The sequence below is a fragment of the Cyprinus carpio genome, unplaced genomic scaffold (genome assembly GCF_018340385.1).
Source record: "Cyprinus carpio isolate SPL01 unplaced genomic scaffold, ASM1834038v1 S000006675, whole genome shotgun sequence".
In the NCBI taxonomy this organism is placed as follows: Eukaryota; Metazoa; Chordata; class Actinopteri; order Cypriniformes; family Cyprinidae; genus Cyprinus; species Cyprinus carpio.
Window position 1 is genome coordinate 1,527,692 of NW_024879293.1, and position 22,366 is coordinate 1,550,057.

Sequence of the window (22,366 nt, forward strand, 5' to 3'; positions counted from 1 at the left end):
TACTTTGAAAGTGGTATACTTACCTTGTGAGGCTACCACCTCCGCAATATCCTCAGCTCCATCCACTAAAGATAACTGCTCCACAATCCCAGTTACTCCCTCCACAGTATCTTGCAGCTCCTCGTCACAAGAACCAAGTGATTCAGCATCTGTTGAGTCCTGTAGCAGCAATGATACTGTCATATTGTCATCTCCTGACTCCCGGTCTTGCACTTGGCCTAAAGATTTTGTAGTGCCACGATTTTCATATTGTGCCGAGATGCAGCTCCAGAAGGGAAATGATGAATTCAATGCAAGTGGAACTCTCCTATCTCTTACGCCCAAACTCAGATCTGATATTCTTGAAGGCATTGCAGAAGAAATAATCAAGTATACAGCATATCCAAAGGACAATCAGTTTGAAAAAGTTGCTGAGGCCTTGATACAAACCCATCCATGTTTGCGTGAGAACGGAACACGGACTGGGTGTTGTGGATGGAAGCACTATATTAAGATAAAGATGATGAACTTCCGCACCAAGCTTGGCCGAGCTGGACACCCAGAAGTCACAGTCAACTCACTTAAAAACAAACAGAAAGGCCAGGGAAAACCAGCTGCAAACATAAAAAAGCCACGGAGGGCAGAGGTTAATTTCTGTCCAAACCATCCGAGAGGTGAAACCAATGACAACCTGGAGGTGGAAAGGGTTGCTCTATTGACCGAGGTAAAAAAAAAAAATAACGAGACCGTTATCAAGGAAAAGATGCAGCGTACCTTCTCATACCGACGACAAGAAATTCTTCAGGAGCCAATGATTACAGAGGTCCGAAACAGATGGCCAGCATTGTTTGAAATTGGAGAAGTAAGTAGTTAAGTGTTGTTTGAAACGGAAGTGCAGTTTTATACACCATCACATCTTGTTTAAGGTGAAATATATTCTTTTGTGTCCTTTTTCATCTTTTTTCAGGTCAACTTGGAGTTCATGCGTATAACAACTGTTCCGCTGATATCAAAATTCATTGGTCAACTGGACAAATACACTGATGCCCTGATGAAGGTGTTCCGTCACAAAGGAGGATGTGCAGGACAGAAAATCCGCACCATAATGGCATTGACAGCTAAAGTAAGTGTGTTTTTATGTTTTGCATTTGTTTTCAACTGGTTACTCATTTGACTTGACAGGAATTCAGAAAACTCTTTCTCTCACACACGCGCACACACACACACACACACACACACTTTCTCTATCCCTCTGAGATGCCAAGAACACAATCTTTCTTACACATTAAATACACATTTATTTGATTTATTAGTGAGGACATCTCAATCTCTCTCCCACACATACACACAGTCTTTCTGTTTCTCTCTATTCAAATTAAAGAGCTTTATTGGCATTATTGTTTATGCACAATATTTTTAAAGCATTATTCATATAAATAAGTTGCTAAATAATTAAGATTATTGTCTGTGTATAGTGTTTTATAATAGTGTATTAGTTCACCCAAAAATAAAAAAGTGTTATTAACTGAACCTCATGACGTTCCAAACCCGTAACTTATCTTCAAAACACTACGGAGCCCCGCACATGAAATGCAAGAAAAAAAGCACAATTTAATAATTAATTCCCTCGATTTGCTAAATCGTGTGCACAATTACATTTTTTTTTCCTGCATGTCATGTGCAGGGCTCTGTACAACACAAATAAATATATTTGTAATGAAATCTGAGAGGGTTCTGTTCCTCCATTGACAGCTATGCAACCACCATTTTGACATTTCAAAAATGTTATCAAGAGATCATAAAACTATTCCATATGAATTGAGCAGTTTAGTCCAAAATTTCTGAAGAAATTAACAGATTGAATTTAGGTTTTTTTTCACAAACAAACATTCATTAACTCACATCAGTTATAGTAAACGGAAGCTCAGGAATTTTCGCATTGATGTGCGAGAACCAGTGAGGTTTGTTCTAGTGTGTTAAGCAGGTTCGGTTGAGCTTCTGTTTATGTTTGCTGATCAATGTTTCTACAAATAAAAGCCTAAATTTAGTCTGTTTATTAAATAATGCGATCATGTCTCTTTAGAAAATTTGGACTAAACTGCTCAATTCATATGGAATAGTTTTATGATCTCTTTATGAATTATCTGAAGCGTCAAAGTGGTGATTGTGTAGCTGTCAATGGAGAAACAAAGTTTTTAGATTTCTTCAAAAGAGATCTTCATTTGTGTTTTGAAGATGAACAAAAGTTGAACAAAATTTATGACATAATTGTAAATTTGGGGTGAACTACCTCTTTAAAATGTAGCCTTTCTTGAACTGGTAGTTAATAATTAATTATATTTTTTTTGGGATCTTCTTATGCTTGTTTGAGAATGAAGACATAAACACCAGGCATGATTGTATCCTGAGGTGCCTAAGTGTCTACCTCAATGAAGACATCGAGACACTTGTCAAAGAATATGTGGTAAGTGTGTGTCAAGCTATTCTCTTCATGTTACAAATTTCAATTTTCATTGATTATGTTAAAGGGATAGTTCACCCAAAAATGAAAATTATGTCATTAATGACTCACCCTCATGTCTTTCCAAACCCGTAAGACCTCCGTTCATCTTCGGAACACAGTATAAGATATTTTAGATTTAGTCTGAGAGCTTTCTGTCCCTCCATTGAGAATGTATGTACGGTATACTGTCCACGTCCAGAAAGGTTATAAAAACATCTTCAAAGTAGTACATGTGACATCAGAGGGTCAGTTAGAATTTTTTGAAGCATAGAAAATATGTTTTGGTCCAAAAATATCAAAAACTACGACTTTATTCAGCATTGACTTCTCTCGCGGGTCTGTTATGAGCGCGTTCACAACACTGCAGTTTAGTGATATCCGGTTCGCGAACGAATCACTCGATGTAACCGGATCTTCTTGAACCAGTTCACCAAATCGAACTGAATCGTTTGAAACGGTTCGCGTCAACAATAAGCATTAATCCACAAATGACTTAAGCTGTTAACTTTTTTAACATGGCTGACACTCCCTCTGAGTTCAAATAAACCAATATCCCGGAGTAATTCATTTACTCAAACAGTACACTGACTGAACCGAGCCAGATAACGAACGAAACATTGACTCGTTCTCGAGTCAAGAACCGTTTCTGTCGGACGCGTCCGGTTCGAGAACCGAGGAGCTGATGATACTGCGCATGCGTGAAGCAGACTGACACACAGCGCGTCTGAACTGAACTGGTTATTTTGGTGATTGATTCTGAACCGATTCTGTGCTTATTGTTATGAGCGCGGGTAAACCGAAGGCTTCAATCAAGGGCAATCATCGCCAATGAAGTCATTACGTCGAGCGCAAAAGAACTGGTGAACCGTTTTCGGCAACCGGTTTATTGAGTCAAACTGTCCGAAAGAACCGGTTCGCGGAGAAGAACAGAACTTCCCATGACTACCGGTGATCCGAAAACCGATGCAACCGGTTCTTGACTCGAGAACGAGTCAATGTTTCGTTCGTTATCTGGCTCGGTTCAGTCAGTGTCACTGTTTGAGTAAATGAATTACTCCGGGATATTGGTTTATTTGAACTCAGAGGGAGTGTCAGCCATGTTAAAAAAGTTAACAGCTTAAGTCATTGGTGGATTAATGCTTATTGTTGACGCGAACCGTTTCAAACGATTCAGTTCGATTTGGTGAACTGGTTCAAGAAGATCCGGTTACATCGAGTGATTCGTTCGCGAACCGGATATCACTAAACTGCAGTGTTGTGAACGCGCTCATAACAGACCGGGGGTGAAGTCAATGCTGAATAAAGTCGTAGTTTTTGCTATTTTTGGACCAAAATGTATTTTCGATGCTTCAAAAAATTCTAACGGACCCTCTGATGTCACATGGACTACTTTGAAGATGTTTTTATTACCTTTCTGGACGTGGACAGTATACCGTACATTCATTCTCAATGGAGGGACAGAAAGCTCTCGGACTAAATCTAAAATATCTTAAACTGTGTTCCGAAGATGAACGGAGGTCTCACGGGTTTGGAACGACATGAGGGTGAGTCATTAATGACATAATTTTCATTTTTGGGTGAACTATCCCTTTAATTTTCTCATTGGTATCACAGTCTAGCTTATGCCCTTGTGTGTAGTGTGCAGCGAAAGATTAAACTATGCAGCAATCAGTACAGAGCATGATTGATCAAACTAAAAATGACCTGAATAAAATGATCCAGTTGGTATTACAAAGTAAGGAAAATATGAAATCAGAATCGTGAAACACTCACATCATTATGCTGATCTCAGATTTGGTGTAGATAGGGGAATTAATACATTATTCATGGCAAAACAGGAACACAGTACAATTATCATTTCAACATGACTGAATCAATAGGAAAACTTGGAACACATTGGGAACTTATTTTCTTTGTTTATCCTCCAGGACACTGAAAGTGTGGAGGCTGAGTCTCTCATTGCACAGACAACAATGGGCATCTATGTCATTCGAGCGGAGGGCGCTGGTCCTGAAGAAGAACCTTCAGATGTTGGTGTTGTTCTTGAAGGAGTTGAAGTTTGCAAAACCTGCCAAGTGTCACACTTGGATGTGTGATGCTTTTTGGACTAATTTATGCCCTTAACTTAAACTATCCAAAGGACCTCAAGTGCACATTTGAAGCATTTCAGAAAATCCTGATGGAACTGGATACAACCAAGCTGTCGCCAAAAGTTCAGGGACTGAAAATTAAGATGCTTCAGTGAATCATTGAGAGATATGCTGATATTTACATTTTTCCTCTTGACTTGCACTTTTTTCTACTCGTTAGAACCACCACCCTATTTTTCCAAATTATTGCATGTCACAGATTTGTGAAAATGTTTGTGTAATGTTAACAAGTTTTGTCATTGAATCAGATTTGACCTGATTGTTGTCTACCTCAAGTTTTGCAGTTAGTTTTTTTAAGCACAGTTCTTGAGGAAAAAGTACTATGCCTGCAGATCCTTTGCATTTATTTGTTATAGGATGATTGTGGCAAAAAAATACATAAATAATTAAAGTAGTGCAATTAACCTTGGTGTGTTAAGTAAAGAATGAAAGTACTTTATTTTTTGTTGAGGTTGCACACAACACAGTATCAGTGAGCACAGACTGTCTTGCTAGCTCCTCTTTTTGCTGCCTTTTGTGCTTGTTATTTCTAAAATAAAAATGTGAAATGAAGTGACCCTCTGGCCATTCTTTTTTGTGTTGTATATTGTGATTGGGGAGGGGAAATGGTGATGAACAAGTAAATACAAATTTATAAATATGATTTTAAAATACAAATGTATATTAATACAAATTACTTAAATGTGATGCATTTTAAGTAAAATAGGTTTATTACATAATAACACATAAACCCATTTCTTATTAATTTAAAATAAATTGGATTAATTGAAAATATCACATAAATCTCATTGTTACTTGTTTTATTTATATAGCACTTACATATATTTATCACATTAAGTTTATTAATACGTTTACATTAAAAATACGTAATCCAAATGGATGGAAAATTTATATGCAATCAAATTACATAAATCTTATTTATTAGGCCTAAATATTTTTTTGAGTGTGTTAGATGTACGTAGTATTAGTTGTTTGTGGTTTTGAACTGGAGCAGATAACACCATTTTGCAAAGTGGTTCAGCTTTTGCATGTCCACACTCGAGGATATATCTGCCTCTGCCCTGTGAACTTGTGTGCATTCTTCTATCATGTCCTCACCGCTCACACTTCATTCATACACTAACTCTGAAGAAAAACATAGACGAGAAAAAATCATATGATGTTGCATAGCAATAAATGCTAAGAACTATTTCATTGTTTTGCATTAACTTATTACGTTGTGCACAAAATAAATTAAAGTGATAAAAGAGATAACATTGGTTTGATCAGTGTGTTCAAATTTTTTCATTGAACATTGTTTTGTTTGTTTAGTTTTATTGCACTATATATATATCTATATATATATATATATATATATATATATATATATATACACACACACACACACACATTTTTGCAATGTTATTGCATTACGTGCATGTTTAACATGTTGATCTCCAGTGTGAGGTAGTTATTTATTTTTATTCAGTTTGCACACTTTCAAGTTGTGAAAAAATAAAAATAATAATTTCTGGTTAAACCATATACCTAAAAAGGTAGAATTGTGATATGTTACAAAGAGTTGTTGTAAAATGTAATGGTCAAAGTTTTGTGGTTTTGAAATATGTTGTGGCAAAGCAAATTAAATGCCGCTAAATGTATTACTTTTGAAAAAGATTTTTGTTTTATCTTCCAGGAAAAGTAATTTTGATATATGTTGTGGAAAAGAAAATAAACAGTAATAAAACTCTTATTTAGCAAATATATATATTCAAATGATAAATAAACAATGTAACATAAATGTAACATTAAAAATTAAACATAAACGCCCAATGTCATATATATGTCGCATTACAGATCTTTCACAACGAGGAGCTGTATTTCAAAAACATAATTTTCCTATAAGGAGAAATTGGTCCGGGTTATTGGTTAATTTAGCAGCGCACTGTTATGCAGACTTGATTTGAGAGCCCAGAATTACAGCTTTCTCTAAAGTGAGATAATCATCTTTCAATAACAGTTTCTCCCAAACAAGTGTATTGTTTGTTTTCTCAGTTAACTGATCATCTCATGTGATAAAGTACCAAAACAGCACAGTTTTGCCAGCCCTTTTAAAGGGGTCATATGATGCTACATGCACTTTTACAAGTTGTTTGAACTGAAACGTGTGTTGGCAGTGTGGGTACACAACCACCCTATAATGATAAAAATCCACCTCATGTTTTTTTTTTTAATCTGCTCTAATCTTCACCCCTTTCTCAAATTGAGCCGATCTCAGATGCCTGTCTGTGTGACGTCACAAAAACAGGCCCCTCCCACGATAGTTTGATTGACAGTAGCGTTTCAGCACAGACTGGACTGGCGTCTTACCTTAGCTCTGCCCCTGAGTGAGCTGCCATCAGTCTGCCATTGTTTCACTGCCGGAGCAGATGTAGACAAGAATGACTTCTAAGCGATTGAGGTGTTCTGTTGTTGGATGTAATAATGAACATAGCAGTCATTTACTCCCAACATCTGAGCCGCTGAAGATGCAGTGGATTATATTTGTTTCTGAAGGGAATGCGCCCCCTGATCTACATAAATTGTGATCCAGCTTCACCTATAAAAGAAGTGTACTTTTTTTAACGAATTTTTGCAAATCATGTTTCCTAATAATGTGCTACTTAGCAAGTTTCACGATGAATGCGGCTAAACTTCAGCAAACGTTTTATAAGATAAACTTTTTATAAAATGTAAACATTGGAAGGTACTATATCTTTGACAGATGAAAGAGAAAACATACAACATACCCTAAAGAGTGATGTCACTCGATCATGTGCATTTGATCGTCAATTGTATCTCCCAATGTGGCTATATATACTCTTTTTTTTCTTTTTCTTTTTGTTATTTGAGCTGCACGCGCTATACCAGTCTTAAGTGCAATAAATAAAACAAATTTTAAGTAACTTTTCTTGTCGCCTGACCAACAGTTTGACATGTAATGGGTAGAATTCATTTATTTGGCTAACCTGTGTTATTTTCTACTTTCTTTTCCAGCAATGTGCTTTTTTCATTCTTAATGTTTTGCTTGGGTGCATTCATCACTCTAACACTTCCGGTGGCGCTGCTCTGTTGTGACCCAGGTTACCTCTTGATGCTGCTACTTTGTGTTGTTTTTAGTGTGTGTTATGTATCTGTTTCTTAGCTTATCTGATCCTTGCACTGTCATGACCGGCTCAAAGCCGTGACAAATGGGAAGGAGGACATAGTCAGGTTGGTAGGTTGCAACAAAGATATTTATTAATATAAATAAAACAAAATAAGAAATCAACAAACCAAAACACGATTCTGTCAAACACACAAATGGGCCAAGCGTCAGACAGAACCGAGTTAAACTAATCATAACACCAGAATAAACAAAGCAAAACCAAACAACCGGGAGTCAACCCCACACCAAACAGAGCTGAAACTTTATAGGGAAGGAACAGGTGTACGCAATTCCAATGACGAGCCTTCCAACCACACCCACTAACCGGTCTTAGTGGAAGTAACGAGGGATTCATCACAGCACATTCTACTGAATTAAATCAGTCACACGCTGGTTAACATTTTACCAACAGCGTCTTAACTTCCCTTGCTTGAATTTACCAACAACATGAACAAAACTTCCCATCATTCCTCATACTCCCCCGTCTTAAAGACAAAGATGAAATTATAGTACATGACATGAAACATGAAATTATAGTAAATGAATTAACCTCCAAATAATTATGTTCAGTTATGCACTCAATACTTGGTCGGGAATCCTTTTGCAGAAATGACTGCTTCAATGCGGCGTGGCATGGAGGCAATCAGCCTGTGGCACTGCTGAGGTGTTATGGAGGCCCAGGATGCTTCGATAGCGGCCTTAAGCTCATCCAGAGTGTTGGGTCTTGCGTCTCTCAACTTTCTCTTCACAATATCCCACAGATTCTCTATGGGGTTCAGGTCAGGAGAGTTGGCAGGCCAATTGAGCACAGTAATACCATGGTCAGTAAACCATTTACCAGTGGTTTTGGCACTGTGAGCAGGTGCCAGGTCGTGCTGAAAAACAAAATCTTCATCTCCATAAAGCTTTTCAGCAGATGGAAGCATGAAGTGCTCCAAAATCTCCTGATAGCTAGCTGCATTGACCCTGCCCTTGATAAAACACAGTGGACCAACACCAGCAGCTGACATGGCCCCCCAGACCATCACTGACTGTGGGTACTTGACACTGGACTTCAGGCATTTTTGGCATTTCCTTCTCCCCAGTCTTCCTCCAGACTCTGGCACCTTGATTTCTGAATGACATGCAAAATTTGCTTTCATCCGAAAAAAGTACTTTGGACCACTGAGCAACAGTCCAGTGCTGCTTCTCTGTAGCCCAGGTCAGGCGCTTCTGCCGCTGTTTCTGGTTCAAAAGCACACGCCTGTGCACGGTGGCTCTGGATGTTTCTACTCCAGACTCAGTCCACTGCTTCCGCAGGTCCCCCAAGGTCTGGAATCGGTCCTTCTCCACAATCTTCCTCAGAGTCCGGTCACCTCTTCTCGTTGTGCAGCGTTTTTTGCCACACTTTTTCCTTCCCACAGACTTCCCACTGAGGTGCCTTGATACAGCACTCTGGGAACAGCCTATTCATTCAGAAATTTCTTTCTGTGTCTTACCCTCTCGCTTGAGGGTGTCAATGATGGCCTTCTGGACAGCAGTTAGGTCGGCAGTCTTACCCATGATTGCGGTTTTGAGTAATGAACCAGGCTGGGAGTTTTTAAAAGCCTCAGGAATCTTTTGCAGGTGTTTAGAGTTAATTAGTTGATTCAGATGATTAGGTTAATAGCTCGTTTAGAGAACCTTTTCATGATATGCTAATTTTTTGAGATAGGAATTTTGTGTTTTCATGAGCTATATGCCAAAATCATCAGTATTAAAACAATAAAAGACCTGAAATATTTCAGTTGGTGTGCAATGAATCTAAAATATATGAAAGTTTAATTTTTATCATTACATTATGGAAAATAATGAACTTTTTCACAATATGCTAATTTTTTGAGAAGGACCTGTACAGTTCTTAAAGACACACACACACACTAAAATGGTTAAGAGGCATAAAATGGAAAACCAATTAAAACTCTATAATACATAAAATCAATGTAATAAATAGAGCAGTTAAAACATGTCCCTTGTGTGACAGTGTCACATAAGGAAGTAAACTAGTACAAAGCAAGCAGCATGTCAAACAATCAGGGTCATTGACCGAACTCTGCATCTGGATTGTGGAGTTGTTTTATGGACTTACCATTCCAGTATCTCACTTATTTTGGATAGTGGTGGGCAGATCGAGGCTTCGTGAAGCAATGAAACAGTTGAAGCAAATGTGCCATATTGTGTCGAAGCTTCGAATCAATCTGACACCCGTCTCACCGGTGACACCTAGTGGTCACTTGCAGGTGTTGATCTGAAACAACCTTTACAACGAGCCATTAAAAAATGTGTTGTTTTTATTATTATTGTATTTTTCTAATATGTGAAGCTTGTAACCTGTAGGCTTCTCACTGTGCATAATGTTGTTTTGGTCATGAAAAATGAATATTAATAAAAGAAATCAAGCCACAATGTCTCACTTTTTTAGAGATTTTTATTCAAAAATATTAATTTCTCTGCTGTGGAAGGACTTAGCCTACTTCTTTTTTTACAGATAATTTCTCCAGCCTTTGAAAAAATCCTCTCACAACGGACGCTTGTTGCTGGCATGCAAAGATATTTTTTAGCAAGGACATACAATTGAGGAAAGATTATTGCTCTCTCTTTCCAGTAAATTAAGGGATCATGAGTTCTGGGCAAAAACACATCATGGAGGTATTTTTTCACTTCCACTGTGGCATCAGCTGTAGCATTGTGTATCATCTGGGTTACATGGATACGATTATCAAAAAGTTCCCATAAACTGTCCTGTGTTTCTACTGGTGTTGATGCTGATGTTGATGATGATGATGATGATGATGGGCCTGATGTTGACATTTGTGGCTCTGCATAAAAATGATAACAGCAATTAGTAACAAATCCTACACTGATGGCATATGTGAAGTATATATTATATGAATCAGATTACATGACACAACATAGACTAAACCTGCTCACCAGGAGTTGTGTTTGAACGCATCAGCGAAGCACACTCCAGTGTGATGTGCTTTTCAGCACCCTGGGCTTTGGCAGGATTTCCAAATGCCAAATTTTTGAACCTTGGGTCCAGCAGTGTAGCCAGTGCCAAGGCTTTAAACTCTCATAACCTCCACATCTGGAGTGCAGATGTATCTATATATGTATCTATCTATTAATCTATCTGTCTATATATATTTCTATCTATGCATCTATTAATGTGTCACTATATGTATACTCTGTCTGTCTCTAGCCTATCAGTCAGTGTGTAAATTTAAATGTAAGCCTAAATATAATTAAACAAATCGCCGACCGTGTCAATCAAACTCTGATTTGGCAAACACTTCGAGGCATCCTTTAGCCATAGTCACGTGACATGGGTGTTTTGAATCACGCTTCGGATCAGTGTTTTGGAACATCTGCGCTTTGGGATCTCGCAAAGCTTCGGAACATCTGTTTCGCGTCAGCGATCCCTAATTTTTGATTATTACTTTTTCACCACCTAGGATTTTTTTTATTGTGTTGTTTTTAGTTCATTGTGAATTTTGTAAATACATTATTTATTCATTCTACTTTTGTTGTTGTCTCATCTTTTTAAAACACTTATTTTACCTCACACAGTTTAATCTGACCCCATTTTAAATCTATGTAATTCGGCCAATAAGGCCGATCGTTACACACTGTTACATACTTCCCCAGTTTCTTTTGCCAGTCAAGTCCTCTTGACTGTGCGATTCAAATACATTTCATGATAGAGGCATTCTGACGCTCAACTTCACCACTGGCTTGGACCCATTTGGTCATTGTTTTCAGGTGTTTAATTCCATTTTATTCACAGAAATCCTTGAATTTATCTGACCTGAACTGAGGTCTGTTGTCTGATTTCAGTGATATAGGAAGTCCATGTTGGCTAAATATGCTCTCTAGGCTGTCAATCACATTTGAAGTTGTGGTGGAGGTCAGTATGTCATACTCATAGAACCTGCTATAATAATCCACTACAACTAGGATCGAGTGTTGAGATGTAAAACCAACCACTCTAGATGGGCACAGGGCTTAGAGCGTGGACCATTTATTGACTCTAATGGTTTATGGTCCATGAGCAGTTCAAAATGTCTCCCATAGATGTATGGATGAAGCCTCTCACAGGCCCATAGAAAGGTCGAGGGCCTCCCTCTCAGTCTGGGAGTATAGTCTCGCACAGTCTGATAGACTTTTGATGGAGCACACTATCACCGTCTGAACGTTTTGACACTGTGTTAGTACCATAGACTGTATAAAAACATGGACGTAGTGTCCGTGACGTCACCCATAGACTCCTGAAGAGCGTTTTTGTGTGCAGAGCGGGCCGTCGCCATCTTGGCAGTGCATCACCGCGTGACTCTCCCTGATAATCAAAAATGGACAAAAAGGTGGGAGCTGTTTGCAGAATCTATGCCCATCTGGCTCGACGGCATTGTCAGCAGCAGCAATCCACCTGTCACTCAAGTGGCCATGCCCTTAATCATGCAGAACTTTAAGGCTTAATATAATTTAAATGGATAAGTTATAAAAAATTCACCCCCCTCACAGTTGTCATGATAGGCAAAATTAGCTGTATAGACCAAAATCATTTTTTGAACCAGGCTGTAAACATGTTTTTTTCTACTATAGAGTTTCTACTATAGGCATTTTAACATGGGGAGTCTATGGGACTGACTCCCTTTTGCAGCCAGCCTCAAGCGGCCAGTCGATGAATTGCAGTTTTAGTCACTTCCTTGTTGGCTTCACGAGAGAGAGCGAGAGGTTGCTGCTCGGTTAGTACAGTCCCCAACCCTACAGGGCTGGCATCAGCTATGACCTGGTTTAGTGCGTCAAATTTGATTATGCATGTCGCTCTCAAATATACAAAAAATACAATTGAAGTCAATGTCAATGGAAATGGTTTGGTTACCAATTTTTTTTAAATATATATATTTTTTATTTTCTAGAAAAAAAGAAATTCATACAGGTTTGGAATGACACTAGTGTGTACATGGCCTAATTTTCATTATTTTTGGGTGGACTCAAATAGCCTGTTAAAAGTTTACTGTGTTCATGTGTAACACGTCAAATAATCTCATCATCAAATAACCATTCAGTTTCTTTAGGTAGTAGTTCAGCACTTGGTGGTTTGTGTGTGTGTGGATTTAGCTGTAGCTACATGATGCTGTATGTTCAGAGTTTTGTAATGTGTTTCAGATTTAATGCATCCCTGCCCACATGGAAAGAACCTATATGAGGATATATGCGCATATATGAAACCTATATGCAGTTTATATGCACATATATGCTGCATATATGCACATATATGATAATATATAAGCTGCATATATGCGTATATATGCCACATATAGGCAAAATTGAGGTGCATATATGTGCATATACAGGTCTCCTGTATTGCTTTTTTATATCCACATATAGTTTGTCGTTTCTTTATTTTGTCTTGTACTATTTGATTGTTCTTAAGTAAATAAATAATGTAAATTTCTACATTTTGGGCTTTTTTTTTGTTGCCTAGCAGCTATTGATTTTAATAATTTTACTAATATATAGGTAAACATATAGGTGAACATATAGGTGCATATATACAGGCATATATGTACCTATACAGGTATATGTACAGTCGTGACATAAAGTTTTGTGTATTTAATAAATATTGGAAATTGGAAAAGTTGCTGCTTAAGTTTTTATAATAGCAATTTGCATATACTCCAGAATGTTATGAAGAGTGATCAGATGAATTGCATAGTCCTTCTTTGCCATGAAAATTAACTTAATCCCTAAAAAACCTTTCCACTGCATTTCATTGCTGTCATTAAAGGACCTGCTGAGATCATTTCAGTAATCATCTTGTTAACTCAGGTGAGAATGTTGACGAGCACAAGGCTGGAGATCATTATGTCAGGCTGATTGGGTTAGAATGGCAGACTTGACATGTTAAAAGTAGGGTGATGCTTGAAATAATTGTTCTTCCATTGTTAACCATGGTGACCTGCAAAGAAACGTGTGCAGCCATCATTGCGTTGCATAAAAATGGCTTCACAGGCAAGGATATTGTGGCTACTAAGATTGCACCTAAATCAACAATTTATAGGTTCATCAAGAACTTCAAGGAAAGAGGTTCAATTCTTGTAAAGAAGGCTTCAGGGCGTCCAAGAAAGTCCAGCAAGCGCCAGGATCGTCTCCTAAAGAGGATTCAGCTGCGGGATTGGAGTGCCACCAGTGCAGAGCTTGCTCAGGAATGGCAGCAGGCAGGGTGTGAGCGCATCTGCACGCACAGTGAGGCCAAGACTTTTGGAAGATGGCCTGGTGTCAAGAAGGGCAGCAAAGAAGCCACTTCTCTCCAAAAAAACATCAGGGACAGATTGATCTTCTGCAGAAAGTATAGTGAATGGACTGCTGAGGACTGGGGCAAAGTCATATTCTCCGATGAAGCCCCTTTCCGATTGTTTGGGGCATCTGGAAAAAGGCTTGTCCGGAGAAGAAAAGGTGAGCGCTACCATCAGTCCTGTGTCATGCCAACAGTAAAGCATCCTGACACCATTCATGTGTGGGGTCCAACAGCAACTTCTTCCAACAACCCAACAACAGTTTGGTGAAGAACAATGCATTTTCCAGCACGATGGAGCACCGTGCTATAAGGCAAAAGTGCTAACTAAGTGGCTTGGGGACCAGAATGTTGAAATTTTGGGTCCATGGCCTGGAAACTCCCCAGATCTTAATCCCATTGAGAACTTGTGGTCAATCCTCAAGAGGCGGGTGGACAAACAAAAACCTACTAATTCTGACAAACTCCAAGAAGTTATTATGAAAGAATGGGTTGCTATCAGTCAGGATTTGGCCCAGAAGTTGATTGAGAGCATGCCCAGTTGAATTGCAGAGGTCCTGAAAAAGAAGGGCCAACACTGCAAATACTGACTCTTTGCATAAATGTCATGTAATTGTCGATAAAAGCCTTTGAAACGTATGAAGTGCTTGTAATTATATTTCAGTACATCACAGAAACAACTGAAACAAAGATCTACAAGCAGTTTGGCAGCAAACTTTTTGAAAACTAATATTTATGTAATTCTCAAAACTTTTGGCCACGACTGTATATGTACATATATATGTACACATATGTGCATATATGTACATATAATATAGGCCTTTTCAAGTCTACATGTATGGCCTTTTCAAACAAAACACATGCAGACTGCACCCAAAAATGCAATATACCTTTCCCCCACAATTCAGAATGAGCTCATTGAATGTTGTGCAGAGGAAATCAGAGATATTCTAATCAATAGGATACAGGCGGCTAAGTACTTCACTGTGTTGGCTGGTGAGACCATGATATACTGTAAGTGGGACAGAACAGATGTCCATATGTGTCCATTATATAAATGAGGAGGAATAAATTCTAGAGATAAGAGAGGATTTTCTTGGTTTCTGTCCCTTGCTCAAGCAAGATGCAGCAACAATAACCTCAGCCATTCCCAATCATCTAACAAAGTGAGGTCTTCAGAAAACCTTGCTGAGAGGTCAGGGCTATGATGGGGCCTCTGCTATGAGTGGCAATGTGAGTGGGGTGCAAAGGAGAAACAAGGAGCTGTACCCTAGAGCAGTGTACACTCATTGTAGGAGTCATGCACTTAATTTGGTTGTGGTGCATGGCTGTTCTGATCTTCCTTTAGTGAGAAACACAATGTCCATTGTAGAAAAGAAAAGATTGCAGTGTTTTTCTCAGCCTCTGGGGCCAGGAAAGATGCCCTGCAGGCGGAAAGTAGAAATGAAGGACAACAAAGAACAACAAGGATTCCGCTGATGTCAGACACTAGATGGGGTAGCAGAGCAAACACTCAGTGCTTTTGGGGAGAAGTTCACTGCTATACTGTAAATAGTTTGCAACATGTCTGTAAATTGTAAAACATTATCTGAAATAAAAAAAATCACAAATACCTACCTGACTTTCTCTTTTAAAGTGTATCCTATGTATAGTGCTGTATAGTGCTGTAGTACTCGAATCCGGACTCGAGACATTTTTTCATCGTCTGTGACTTGTCTCGGACTTAGTCATTGGACTCACCAAATGTTCTCGTTGGTCTCGACCGAGTTCAGCAATATGCTTTCTTCTCATTCAAAACAAAACCACATTTGCATGTCGCACCTGAAAAATGTGTGGAAAACGCTAGGCGCGCTGTTTTCTCGTTTTTTCCAAAGCACTCTGTAGCCTGTGCTCTATGCTTGTGCTCCAGTGGCGTCTGCCGTTGCTAAGCAACCATGACCTGCTCTCCATGAAGACGCAGAAGTTTCAGCAAAGAATAAATTGATTTCCAGCACTAAAAATCCCTTGCAGTAGCTCTGCTAATAAAGTCATTTTAAAAATGGCTATCCTTGTACAGCTATGATCAGCTGTTTCTCCATCTTGGCTTAGCTTTCAATTTTGTTACGGGAAAGGATGAAGCTGATTCGCTGATTCTTGTCACATGACCAGCGGTGCACTTGCTGCATTCTGAAAAGTTTAGATGTTTCTAATTTAATTTTTTTTATGTTAGATTGTGTTTTTTTTTAGTTTATTATTACATAGCCTTAAGCTTACCCTTTACAATAATGAAATACTAATTAATGTTGTACAGTGTGACAAATTACGCTGTATTTATGTGCGCATGCCCAGTAGAGCCAAACGTATCTCTTCTAGCATTAACCGCGCACATGCGTCATATCCCGAGCTTTGCATGTGTGTGTGCTGCGCCAAGGCATCAGTCCTTTTATTTTTTGACCACAGACATGATGTCAGCAAACAGCAGCATTATAAAGTAAATTAAATGTAAATAAACTACATAAAAAATAACTTTATCCTACAGCTCCAAACTCGGTCCTAGAGGGCTGGTGTCCTTTAAAGTTTAGCTCCAACCCTAATTATACACACTTGTCTCTCCAAATCAGCGTAGCGTCATTTCGGCAATTCTGAGTTATACGCAGGCGGCGTACGCACTTCAGTATATCAGCCGCGCTGGGCCGATGCACTATTTTCATTCAAATTTGTCAAAATGGCACTACGCTGATTTGGAGAGACACAGAGGAGAGGAATTGTTGAATTAAGTCGTTATTTTTGTTTTCTTTGTGTACTGATAGTATTCTCGTCGCTTCATAACGTTATGGTTGAATCACTGATGGCAGATGGACTATTCTGACGATGCTTTTCATACTTTCCTGGACCTTGACACTGTTTTTTACTTGGCAGTCTATGGGACAGTCACAAGCCTCCCTATTTTCATCCCAAATATCTTAAATTGTGTTCTGAAGACGAACGAAGCTTTTACGGGGTTTGGAACGACATGGGGGTAAGTGATTATTGACAGGTTTTCATTTTGGGGTGGAGTAACCCTTTAATGGGCGTGAGCGCTGAATACTGGAGTCTCATTCAAACGCTGGAGTGGAGGGAGTTGCCATGGAAACGGGGCGACAACACCAACTGACAAACTTCTCTCGCAGCTGTTTTCACTTCTTTCAGGTGAGTTTAGTACCTAAAACCACACAAATATCACATTCAACTGTTCCAGACACTTTCTTACATGTAACGGTCACGTGTCTGTTGAATATTTACTTAACAGAAAACTTTGAAAGAGTCCGTTAGCATCTCAACTGTTCTCAGGCACGGTAAGCTGTTAACTCTTTAGCTTGTGTTCTTTTTAATTAAAGTTTGGGCTTTTAATCACGTCTTTATGTGTAGATGAGATGTTTTGATAGCTTTGTAAAGGGGTTTGCTGTCAGTTTGTCAGTAGTTTATTGGAAGTTGTCTAACTTATTAAGCCTAAAATATGCGCTGTACTGTTAATCGGCGACGTCAGTTTCAAGGAGCGCAAATTAACTGAATCTAACGTTCGTTCAAACCAGTGGCGATTTCTTTAAGACTGCAAGGGAAGCTCGGCTTCCCTTATAATGTCACAAAATTAATGGTCAAATATGTACTATTGTATTAACATTTTATTGACTAAAAATGCGTTAGAAAACGTTCATCTCAAAGACGAGTTCGTTCAGAATCAGTTACATATAGCAGGTCGGCTGACTCGATTTCCTTCTCATACATTCCCGCAGCGTCACAGTGCATTTCCCTATTGAAGCCCAGCGTCCATTGACTTCAATGGGGCTGCTTTGAACGGTTTTTTTTTCAGCGCTTCGAAACTAGACGGTCATTGGATAAACGCTGCGATTATGTCCCGCCCACGGACGCTCAGCGTCTCTGGGGGTGAATGGGGAGTGGGCTGGCCCGGACTCCGAGCTTCTGCGTGATGATTTGAGGGTCTGTCGAAAGACTGCATCTCCTTTTGACTGACAGCGATTCTGTACTATAAGGAATCACTGAAGCTATTCGCGCTCAGTCCCATCGCGGATTTCTCAAGTTCAGTCGAAATAAAAACTGCTGCAACCTATTTCTTTGATATTTGCTTGGCGAAATTGCTTGATTTTCATCATACATTTCACACAATTATACACCAGATTCCTTGTTTCAGTTTTACAGAGTTTAATATTTTTTTTTAGATCGTTCATTCATTCATTCCTTCATTCATTCATTCATTCATATAACGTTAGTAGGCTAGGCTAGCGTCGTGGGTGAAACAATGGGCCAAGGCCGTTTAAGCAGCCTAGCTCTGCTGGCCATTGAGAGGACACTGGTCAAGTCACTTGAAAAGACTCCTAGTTGGTACGACAGGGTCACAGACCATTTTCTTGAAAAGGAACGTAGGGCAGAATTTACTTTTAAATAAATAGACAATTTTATGATGTAGGCCGAAAATGAGCTTCCCCTCTCTGACAGACCAGTAGCCGCCACTGGTTCAAACGTGTTTTTATCTTTCATGGTAAACAAATATGGATAAAAATTGTAATGTGGTTTCAGGAGTGATAATATAATCTCTCTACAACAGAAGAGAAGCTTCAAAATGTAAATGTTTCTGAATGGAGCTGCTGACAGAAATGTAGGAAACACAGGTGAGCTGAGAAAGCCCTTTATGCATTTCTCACAACATATTTTCTTATATCACCATGGATCAGTTATATTACAGTTATTTTAGGAAGATTTTGACATCCAAAGTTGAATGACACAAACCTAAAAACATTCATGTTAATTCTGTTATTTTAAGAAACTGTTTGTGTGTGTGTGTGTGTGTTTTATATATATATATATAGAATTATTTTATTTTCTGGATTTCACTTCTGCTGTACCTTGCTTCCTTTAAAATAAACCTGCCTGTATACTAACTATTGTTGGCTCTGTGATAAATGGCATGTTATGTTTCTAGATTCTTCTATAATGATGGTGTTCAGCAGAGTTGGAGCAGACCTCCTGTCGGACAACATCTCTAAGGCGCTATGAACCATATGACTTGTAAGTAAATCCTCAAACATTCTGTTAAAAAGTTAGAGATTAGTATGATTTTTTTGTAATTTTTTTTTAATGTAAGTCTTCTGCTCACTGCATTTATTTGATAACAAATACAGTAAAACTGAAATATTGTAAATTATTATTACAGTTTGTATTATGTTAGATGTATTTGTCACAATCCTTCAGAAATCATTGTAATATGCTGATTTGCAGCTCAAGAGACATTTCTGATTATTACCAATGTAGAAAACAGTTTTTGCTGCTTAACATTTTTGTGGAAGCAATACAATTCAAACATTTGTGGTAAGAAAAGAGAGAAATTAATAAATCTGTGGTGAAAAAATATAGAAATTAATACTTTTATTAATCAAGGGTGCATTACATTTATTAGAAGTAACAGTGAAGGCATTTATAATGTTGGCAAAGATTTATATTTACTAAATTGTTAAATAAATTTAATAAATGCTGTTCATGGTTTCTTTCTATCTTTCAATGAATCCTGAAAAAGGTATCACCATTTCCACAAAAAACTGTTTTCAACTGTTTTAAGAATAAGAAATGTAAAATTCTTTAAAAAAAAAAACAAAAAAACAAAAAAAAAAACAGCAAATTGGCATATTAAAATGATTTTTGATGGATCATGTGACACTGACGACTGGAGTAACGATACTGAAAATTCAGCTTTTTATCACATGAATAAATTACAATTTACAGTACATTAAAATAGAAAACCAGTGCTTTTAATTTGTAATGATATATTACTATTTTCTCTGTATTCTTGATCAAATAAATGTAGACTTAGTGAGCAGAAAATATTTTTATGTGTTTGTTTGTTTTTCAAAAACATTGTAATGTTTCCAAAATTTGACAGGTACTGTATAACATTGTTACCTAGTGCTTATATTGCTTAAATACCATTAATTGACCTTATGCATGGTTAGATAAGCCAGCTTATCAGGCGAACTCTAAGTCTTCGTCCAGCAAACGGGAAAGAGGATTTAAGTACATATCCAGTTATATTAATGAATATGAAGGTAAGTACCGTTTATGATGCCGTTTAAGAGATAGTGTCGCTAGCGAGTAAACGTTAGCCTAAACAATTATGATAGTGTTAAGGTTAATTATCAGTATTCAAATGTAACGTATCGTTACATGTCTAGGATTACCAGGTCCGACATATAAAATGATATGTTGTTGTTGCTAAATAACATGAAACTGTATTTTATTTGCTGCTATCTTTATTTATGGTGTTGCAATTATTTTCTTTCTCAGTTTCTGACAAGAACGAGGCAGGAGAGTTTTCAGTAAGGGCAAGATGCTTCAGGTCGATGAGGAAAAATGAGAGACCACATAAGTGTAAGGGAATGAGATCAGGTTCAAAGTAATAAGTATTACAGTGTTTACTCTAGCATAACAAAATCGTTTATTAAGTGCAGCATAGCACAAGCAAACTGGTCCGAGCTCAGAACAGTTTTTACTCTGGAACCAGTGTTGATCTCAGGACACTGTTACAGTGCTGCAAGATCCGGTGAGAAGCAATCAAATTCTGCACATAATTCTCTGTTACAAACATATCAAACAGCGCTGACATAGAAAACCAGAAATATTAAGGACAACTATAAAACCAAGATATTGTGGCAGACAGCCGAATGTAAGTACAACCTTTTGAGAGAAGTTCAAGCACTTTTAGATGACTTTCAAGAATTTATAGCACTGTAAAGCTCTAACATGATCTAATCTAAGTTTTATTTTTTAGGGGATGACCAAAATATACTTTGTGGTAAACACTTATTAAAATTCAAAAGACATCAAATTAACACTCTAACCAGTAGATAGCAGCAGAAGAGCACTTATTGGTGTATTAGTCACTCATTTCCACTTTATTGGTTTATATTTTGAAATTATAAAATCACTATTATAAAATATCAAATCAAGAAATAAAATTTTATCATAGTTGTACAAATTTTTGTGTATGAAAAAAAATTCACAAAGTGCTTTGAAAAATGCAAATAAAAGTAAATGTGTATTACCAATAAATAAACAGGTTTTATTATGTGTAATATTATTAGTAATTGCACTCATTATTGCAAATCAATAGTAATTTTTCAATTGAATAATCTTTATTTTTAATACTACCTTCAAATGTTAGTCTAGAGCCCTGAGATAGTGACTTAATTACAAAGGTCTGCTATATAGGCCTATTAAAATTCCCGGAGAGTGGAATTAGTCAAGTTGCCAACATTTAGCCCAATGAAGGTTCAAACTCTAATTTAACTACAATTTAATTATATTACATAATTTAACTAATGATGATTTAATCCAGTTATACCAGTGACTATGGTTGCCTGAATCCTAAAACACAGGATGTAACTTCAATTGATGTCAATTTTGTTTTCAGGTTGTTCTTAACCACTCAAACCCTGTTGAGCTGTTGGCCTATCAGTGCTCATGTGTGGCAGGGCTTGCTCTATGTAATCATATTGCAGCATTGCTCTACCAAACAGCACATTACAGCCAACAGGGAGCAACAGATTTCCCCCTACTCACAGCTGCACAGGGTCTGAGCAGCAATGGCACAAACCCAGGTCAACACTATCACAGGGTCTGTTGTTAACTTATTAAAGGACATTTTTCTGTAAATGTTATTTGTTTGTGTGTGTGCTGTTCTGAATTAGTACTTGGTTGTATATACTGTATGGGAAATGATTCAATCATTTTTATTTGTCACATGCATGATGTAAAGGTTCATCAACAGTAAAATGAAACTAGATAAAAAAATATATTTATTATTAATTTATATTTCAGTTTTAGTAATTTTAGCACTTATCTTTAAATTTAATTCAGTTGGAAAATGTTCGTTGTTTTTTTTTTCATCTTATGTTTATATATTTTATTTCAAGTCAAATTTATTTGTAGAGCACTTTTCACAATACACATTGTTTCAAAGCATCTTTACATAAAATTGTGATGTTCATGTTTATAATATCTTAATGCCTTAGTCGCATTTAACAGATTAGAGCTGGCCGATAATATAGTTTACATTTTGCAGTGATGCAAGCAATCAAGCAGTTTTTTTATATAGCAGAGATTTGCTATATATATATATATATATATATATACATATATATATATATAGTACATTATGCTTTACATTAGAATATGTATGCATGTGTGTAAAGATGGACTTATATAGAGTTGGGTGATCAGGTTTC

General features: G+C 37.5%; 1 protein-coding gene, 1 long non-coding RNA gene and 1 pseudogene across 2 annotated transcripts; 2 read left to right on the forward strand and 1 right to left on the reverse strand.

Moving 5' to 3' along the window:
* The window catches only part of LOC109092172, a 1,055,107-nt pseudogene that overhangs the window by 733,290 nt on the left and 299,451 nt on the right, over positions 1-22,366 (reverse strand).
* Positions 149-4,954, forward strand: LOC109049315. Its single transcript, XM_042755359.1, has 4 exons — positions 149-841; positions 947-1,102; positions 2,351-2,443; positions 4,411-4,954. The coding sequence occupies exons 1-4, from the start codon at positions 260-262 to the stop codon at positions 4,576-4,578; spliced, it is 999 nt and encodes a 332-aa protein (XP_042611293.1). The 5' UTR covers positions 149-259; the 3' UTR covers positions 4,579-4,954.
* LOC122144445 lies at positions 17,224-19,141 on the forward strand. Its single transcript, XR_006159711.1, has 3 exons — positions 17,224-17,282; positions 18,669-18,760; positions 19,072-19,141. It is a non-coding gene; the product is annotated as an uncharacterized LOC122144445 (long non-coding RNA).

What these genes read in the sequence shown, in the direction of transcription:
- LOC109049315 (XM_042755359.1), top strand. Translation starts at nt 260, where the DNA reads ATGCAGCTCCAGAAGGGAAATGATGAATTCAATGCAAGTGGAACTCTC. An exon ending in CATTGTTTGAAATTGGAGAA is followed by an intron (nt 842 to 946) that starts GTAAGTAGTTAA and finishes ATCTTTTTTCAG; the next exon opens with GTCAACTTGGAGTTCATGCG. An exon ending in CACTTGTCAAAGAATATGTG is followed by an intron (nt 2,444 to 4,410) that starts GTAAGTGTGTGT and finishes TTTATCCTCCAG; the next exon opens with GACACTGAAAGTGTGGAGGC.